Here is a 6,829-nt window from a genome sequence, read left to right on the forward strand (position 1 = left end):
CACCACTTTGTTAAGTGCACTTCGCACCTCACCCCAATCGAACTCCTCTTGCTACTCCTTCCTTGCTTGCTCAAAACTTCCTTGGAGGTTGTGTATTTTCTCATTCACTTGGTTCCATTCCTCCCTTTGGCTACTTTGAAATTGGTTGACATCTTCCCTCAGTTGATGCAGATCTCCCTTCATTTGGTGCACGTCTCCTTGCAGCTGCTCCCAGTTTATTCCTTGCAACTGCTCCCAACATTCACGTCCTCTCCCTTCATTATACTGTATATAAGTACAGCCCTCTCCTTGGTCACCTCAGATGTGTTTGATGTAGGGATCAATGATCTTCTCACAAAGTCTAGCCACCCCCTAGCTTAGGGGCTCAAGTCCCTTCTCCTCAGCTGGTTGGGTTTTCCATCTTTGTCATTGATCCACTGCACATTTAGTACACAGATTTCATTCAGGATTTCATCAAATTCTGGGTCTGGTTGCTTCATCTTCTCCTCATAACTCCGAATGGAGTTTATCCTTTTCACTATCAGCACCCTTTCTATGTTAGAGGGACTATAGTCAATGGACTTCCCCCTTACATAGCTAATATACCCATAAGTTTGCCCTGGCTGTGGCACGACATTGGCATAAAACTCCCTTACCACTCCTTCCACCACTTTCTTTGGTGGGTTGCAGAAGAGTGCCCAGCCCTTGTTGTTGATCTCAAGGTGCTCATTCCTTCCCAGTTGAAAGCTGACCTCTGGGATGATTTCCCTCTCACTCACCCAACCATAGAATTGGTTTTGGTTGAATGCTAAGAGAAATTTGTACTCATTGAAGTTTGAGCTTGAGGAACCTGAGGTTGGCTCTTTGGTATTTCTTTTCTTTGAGGTTGAGGATCTTGGTGGTGCCATTGAGTGGAGAGAGAGAAGGTGTTTGAGGCTTCTGATATATTAATGGAGTGTTGCAAAGAAACACAAGAAAAATAAAATTTTGCCCCAACACCAAACTTAGCACTTGATTGTCCCAATCAAGTAAAAAGATAGAGAGAAAGAAGAACGAGAAAAGAAAAGAAGGGTCTGTGTATGGAATGGGTTCTGAAGTGAGAGGGAATGGGAAGGGTAGGGGATTTATAGGAGTAAAGGATGTGGTTCGAATGGTGGGAAAAGAAGGGAATTCAATGTTTTCCACTTGGGGAGTGGCACCTAGCGTGGGAAGAGGTGCCAACCCTTATCCCACTGTGCCCTCTGAATATGTTGAGTTCCAAAGTGTAAGTACACTTTGACCTCCTTGTTATCTATCAAGTGGGCCCCATTCAATCTCCTGAAAAAAAGAAACTGAAAACCCCATCAGTAATGACAAAATGATTCTCCACATTCCTTTTCAATGCTAGTGAATGGAGTTACAACTGATGGGTGTCCCTTGGGACACCAAACTTAATTCATTTGCATCTCAATAAATTGGGTTCATCATTGGGTTTTTAATGTGTTCATGGGGAAGAAGTAATTCCAATCCTTTCACATTCTTTGCTTTTAATATCCTCTGAACATATTAAAATTCTCATTCAAGCCTCCACCAATATATTAAATGCTTCCAAATTGAGTGGTATTGGGCTTGCTGATTGATTCTCGTATGGTGGTGGCCACACCAAACTTAATCTCTGGGCTTACTCCTTAAAAATTTAATTTATCTAAATGGTTGTAAGCCTAAATCAATTTGGTGAGTGGCCACACCAAACTTAGCTTTTTAGCTAGTTCTTAGCCCAATCACTCATCATCATTAGTAAATGCTTTCATCCAGCTGCACTTCCAAAAATAGGAAACAAATTAACTCACAAAGCTATCTTAACTATCAAAACTGAAATTAACTTCTTAAGCTAATATTCACAATCTACTTCTAATAAAGAAATAAATCAAAAGGATATAAAATGTTGGGTTGCCTCCCAACTAGCGCTTCTTTATCGTCATTAGCTTGACGTTCTTCCATTTTTAGTTGAGGTGGTAGTTCACTCTCCTTTCATCTAGTGAGTCCCCCAAGTAATGCTTGAGTCTATGGCCATTTGCAGTGAAGGTTCTCTGTGTTTCATCCTCCATGAGCTCCACTTGACCATACGGATACACTTTGATGATGGTGAAAGGTCCAGACCATCTAGACTTAAGCTTTCCAGGGAAGAACCTAAGTCTAGAATTGTACAATAACACCTTTTGTCCTTCAGTGAACTCCCTTCTTGCTATCTTTTGATCATTCCATCTTTTAGTGTTCTCTTTGTAGATCTTTGCATTCTCATATGCTTGGTTTCTAAATTCTTCCAACTTGTTGAGTTTCCTTAGCCTCTTTTCTTCATCAGCTTGCTTATCAAAGTTCAGTAGTTTTAGAGCCCAAAAGGCTCTATGCTCCAGTTCAACTGGCAAGTGACAAGCCATGCCAAATACCAGTTGGTATGGTGACATCCCAATGGGGGTCTTGAAGGCTGTCCTATAAGCCTATAAAGCATCGTCTAGCTTCTTAGACCAGTCATTCCTTGAGCTTCCAATAGTTTTTTCAAGAATCCTTTTTAGCTCCCTGTTGGAAATCTCTGCTTGCCCGTTGGTCTACGGATGATAAGGGGTTGCCACCTTCTGTTTGACTCCATATCTGAGAAGGAGTGCTTCCAGTTGTTTATTGCAGAAATGTGTCCCTCCATCACTAATGAGTGCCCTGGGAACTCCAAACCTGCTGAAAATGTTCTTTCTTAAGAAGCTCATTACGACCTTGTTGTCATTTATGGCAGTGGCAATAGCCTCCACCCACTTTGACACATAATTTACAGCCACAAGTATATAACTATTTGAGTAGGAGGATGGGAAAGGCCCCATGAAGTCAATCCCCCATACATCGAATAGTTCTAGCTCCATTATAAATCTCTGTGGCATCTCAATATTCATGGGTAGATTGCCAGCCCTTTGGCATTTATCACACCTTGACACCAAGTCCTTTGCATCCTTGAAAATGCTTGGCCAGTAGAATCCACATTGGAGCACCTTGGCTGCTGTTCTTTCTCCACTAAAGTGGCCTCCATATGCAGATCCATGACATTGCCAAAGCACCTCTTGTCCTTTTCCATGGGATATACACCTCCTTAAGATCCCATTAGTACACTTTTTAAACAAATATGGCTCATCCCAGATATAGTATTTGGCATCTTTGATAAGCTTTCTCCTCATGTGTTTATTGATGTTGGTTGGTAGTTCCCCATGGCCTTGAAATTGGCTATGTCAGCAAACCAAAGGGTCTCTTGTATCATCATCAATTGCTCATTTGGGAAGCTTTTATTCACTGCAAGATGGTGTGCTCTGTCTTCTTCTTGTAGGATCCTTGAAAGGTGGTCAGCGACTTTGTTCTCTGCTCCACTCCTATCCTTAATTTCGATGTCAAACTCTTGGAGTAGCAGGATTCATCTTATTATCCTTGGCTTGGACTCTTGTTTGGTAAGCAAGTATTTGAGTGCTGCATGATCAGTGAATACAATTACTTTAGAACCAATGAGATATGATCTAAATTTATCAAAAACAAAGACAATGGCAAGTAATTCCTTCTCCGTAGTGGTGTAGTTCCTTTGATTCTCATTAAGGACCTTGCTGGCATAATAAATGACATCCACTAATTTATCATTCCTCTGTCCTAAAACAGCACCCACAGCAAAATCTGATGCATCACACATCAACTCAAAGGGTAGATCCCAACATGGTGGTGCTATGATAGGTGCAAAGGAAATTTTGTTCTTAAGCTCTTCAAAGGCTAACATGCATTCATTATCAAAAACAAAAAGAACATTAGAGACAAGTAGGTTGCTCAATGGCTTGGCAACCTTAGAGAAGTCTCTAATAAACCTACTATAGAAACCAGCATGTCCCAAAAAGCTTCTAATTGCTTTGACATTGCAAGGAGGGGGTAACTTTTCAATCACCTCTACTTTTGCCCTGTCCACTTCTATGCCCTTCTTTGAGATTTTATGACCAATGACCACTCCTTCTGTAACCATGAAATGACATTTTTTCCAATTTAAAACAAGGTTGGTCTCTTGGCATCTCTTTAGCACCAGGGCTAAGTGATGCAAGCAATCAGAATATGTGTTATCAAATACAGAGAAGTCATCCATAAACACCTCAATAAACCTTTCAATCATGTCTGAAAATATGGAGAGCATGCACCTTTGGAATGTTGCAGGTGCATTGCACAGTCCAAAGGGCATCCTCTTGTAAGCAAAGACACCATATGGACAAGTAAATGAAGTTTTCTCCTGGTCCTTTGGGTCCATAACTATTTGGTTGTAACCCGAATAACCATCAAAAAAGCAGTAGTATTCATGTCCAGCCAGCCTCTCAAGCATTTGGTCCATGAATAGTAGGGGGAAGTGGTCCTTCCTGGTGGCCTCATTGAGCTTCCTATAGTCGATGCACATGTGCCAACCAGTCACTGTTCTTGTTGGTATCAGCTCATTCTTCTTATTTGGTACAACAGTGACTCCTCCTTTCTTTGGAACTACTTGTACCGGGCTCACCGAAGGGCTGTTGAGATGGTGTAAATCACCCCAGCTTACCACAACTTCAACACTTCCTTCTGGACTACCTCATTCATTGTTGGATTCAACCTTCTTTGTTGTTGCCTTGAGGGCTTAGCACCCTCCTCAAGTAGGATCTTGTGCATACACATTGAAGGGCTGATCCCTTTTAAGTCTGTGAGTGTCCAGCCTATAGCATCCTTCTGTTGTTTCAGCACTTGGATGAGCTCCTCTTCTTGCTCCTTACTCAAGCTTGAGTTGATGATCACTAGGTAGGTGCTGTTGTCACCTAGATAGGCATATTTCAAGCTTGGAGGTAGGGTTTAGCTCTAGTTTTGGTGCCTCTTCTCCATTGTTGTCTGTGTGGGTTGTCATGATTGAACTTTCCATGGTTCCTTGTGGTGGTTCTTCACGTGGTGTTTGTTGCTCCAATTCCAAACTTCTTTCATATTGCTCTTCTTTCAAGACTCCTTGGACTATTTGTTCTATGGTGTCCACCATCATACATTCTCCTATTACTTCCTTGGGATAATTCATTGCCTTGAAGACGTTGAAGACCAACTTTTCCTCATGTAGTCTTAAGACTAGTTCTCCTTTTTGCACATCAATGATGGCTCCAGCAGTAGTTAGGAATGGCCTTCCTAGGATAATTGAAGTGTTTGCCTCTTCTTCCATATCCATCACAACAAAGTTAGCTGGGAATATGAATTCTCCCACCTTCACCAATAAATCTTCCACCACTCCATGTGGAAACTTGAATGTCCTGTCAGCTAGTTGGAGTGTCATTCTTGTTGGTTTCGCTTCCTCAATTCTCATCATTCTCATCATGTTCAAGGACATGAGATTGATGCTAGCCCCCAAGTCACATAAAGCCTTTTTAATAGTGATATCCCCTATGATGTAGGGGATTTGGAAACTCCTTGGATCCTTCATTTTCCGGGGGAGTTTCTTTTGTATGATGGCACTACACTCCTCAGTTAGGACTACAGTCTCCTTTTCTCCCCAGTTTCTTTTTATTGTCATGAGCTCCTTCAGGAACTTTGCGTAGAGGGGCATTTACTCCAGTATTTCAGCAAATGGTATGTTGATTTGGAGCTTTTTGAAGATTTCTAAAAATCTAGAAAACTGGCTGTTCTTCCCATCCTTCCTTAGCCTTTGTGGGTATGGTGCCTTTGGCACATAAGGCTTCAAGATTGGCTTTGGTGAAGATGGGCTAGGGACCTCTTCTTTCTTTCTATTTTCAGGCTTTTTTGCAGCTTCTTCTTCGTGGTTCTCCTGGTTTGGGGTGGCCTCTTCTACCATTTTTCCACTTCTAAGTGTGATGGCCTTGCACTCCCTTCTTGGGTTGGCCATGGTGTCACTTGGAAATGTGTGTGTAGGCATTGGGATTTGCTTGGATAAGAACCCCACTTGTGCTTCCAATTTTGAGATTGCTATACCTTGGTTCTTCAAATTCGACCTGTATTCTTCTTGGTTGGCATCTATCTTCTTTTCAGCTTGTACTTGCCTTTCCAAGAGGGTGGAAATGGCCCCTATGAGCTGTGATGATAGCTGTGCTATTGCAGCCTCTACTCTCTGAAAGTTACCCTTGATTTCACATGGTTGTGAGGTTGGGGTTAGTGTGTCTTGATGGTGGTGTGTTTGCTGGTTGGAAGGATATGATGTGTGAGGTGGATTGTGGTAAGGTCTGTTGTTATTTGACTGATGATTGGAGTTGTGATTCTGGTATTGATTGGCTTGGTATTGTTTGTTGTGATCTTGGTTGTGATTTTGTTGGTTTCCCCACCCAAAATTTAGGTAGTTCTTCCATCATGGGTTATATGTCTTGGAGTTAGGGTCATATGGTGGTCGAGAGGGGTTATGCACATAGTTTGCTTGCTCACATTCAACTTCTAGTTCATTTTTTTCTTGGGGTGGAGCTTGAGCTTGGACAACTGTAACTTGATTATTTTCTATTTTCTTGGTTAAGGCTGCCAATTGTGTTGCAATTGCCTTGTTTTATGCCAACAGGGCATCCATAGAATTGAGTTCCAGCACCCCTTCTTTTGGCCTCTTTCTGAAGCATAGAAGTAGTCATTCTCAGCTACAGTTTCAATGACATCTATGGCTTCCTCAATGGTCTTCTTCTTGTTAAGTGAACCCCCTGAAGAGTGGTCCATAGCCTTCTTCAATTCATAGGTTAATCCTTCATAGAAAATGTGGAGCTACACTCACTCATTAAACATATCTGGTGGGCATTTTCTTGTTAGATCTTTGAACCTCTCCCAGGCCTCAAAAAGTGTTTCACCATCTAACTGTCTGAAGGTTTGCACCTCA

General features: G+C 41.9%; 2 protein-coding genes across 2 annotated transcripts; both read right to left on the minus strand.

Annotated features, from left to right (window-relative positions):
* Positions 1-1,961: 1,961 nt before the first annotated feature.
* LOC130981006 (uncharacterized) lies at positions 1,962-2,396 on the minus strand. The gene has a single exon (XM_057904648.1). It carries the CDS (start codon positions 2,394-2,396, stop codon positions 1,962-1,964), a length of 435 nt encoding a protein of 144 aa, XP_057760631.1.
* A 168-nt stretch (positions 2,397-2,564) lies between these two features.
* LOC130981015 (uncharacterized) lies at positions 2,565-5,569 on the minus strand. The gene is made up of 3 exons (XM_057904657.1): positions 4,803-5,569; positions 4,164-4,520; positions 2,565-3,222 (listed from the first exon to the last, which is right to left on the minus strand). The coding sequence occupies exons 1-3, from the start codon at positions 5,567-5,569 to the stop codon at positions 2,565-2,567; spliced, it is 1,782 nt and encodes a 593-aa protein (XP_057760640.1).
* Between the last annotated feature and the right edge of the window lie 1,260 nt (positions 5,570-6,829).

Source organism: Arachis stenosperma, chromosome 1 (assembly GCF_014773155.1).
Source record: "Arachis stenosperma cultivar V10309 chromosome 1, arast.V10309.gnm1.PFL2, whole genome shotgun sequence".
Lineage (NCBI taxonomy): Eukaryota > Viridiplantae > Streptophyta > Magnoliopsida > Fabales > Fabaceae > Arachis > Arachis stenosperma.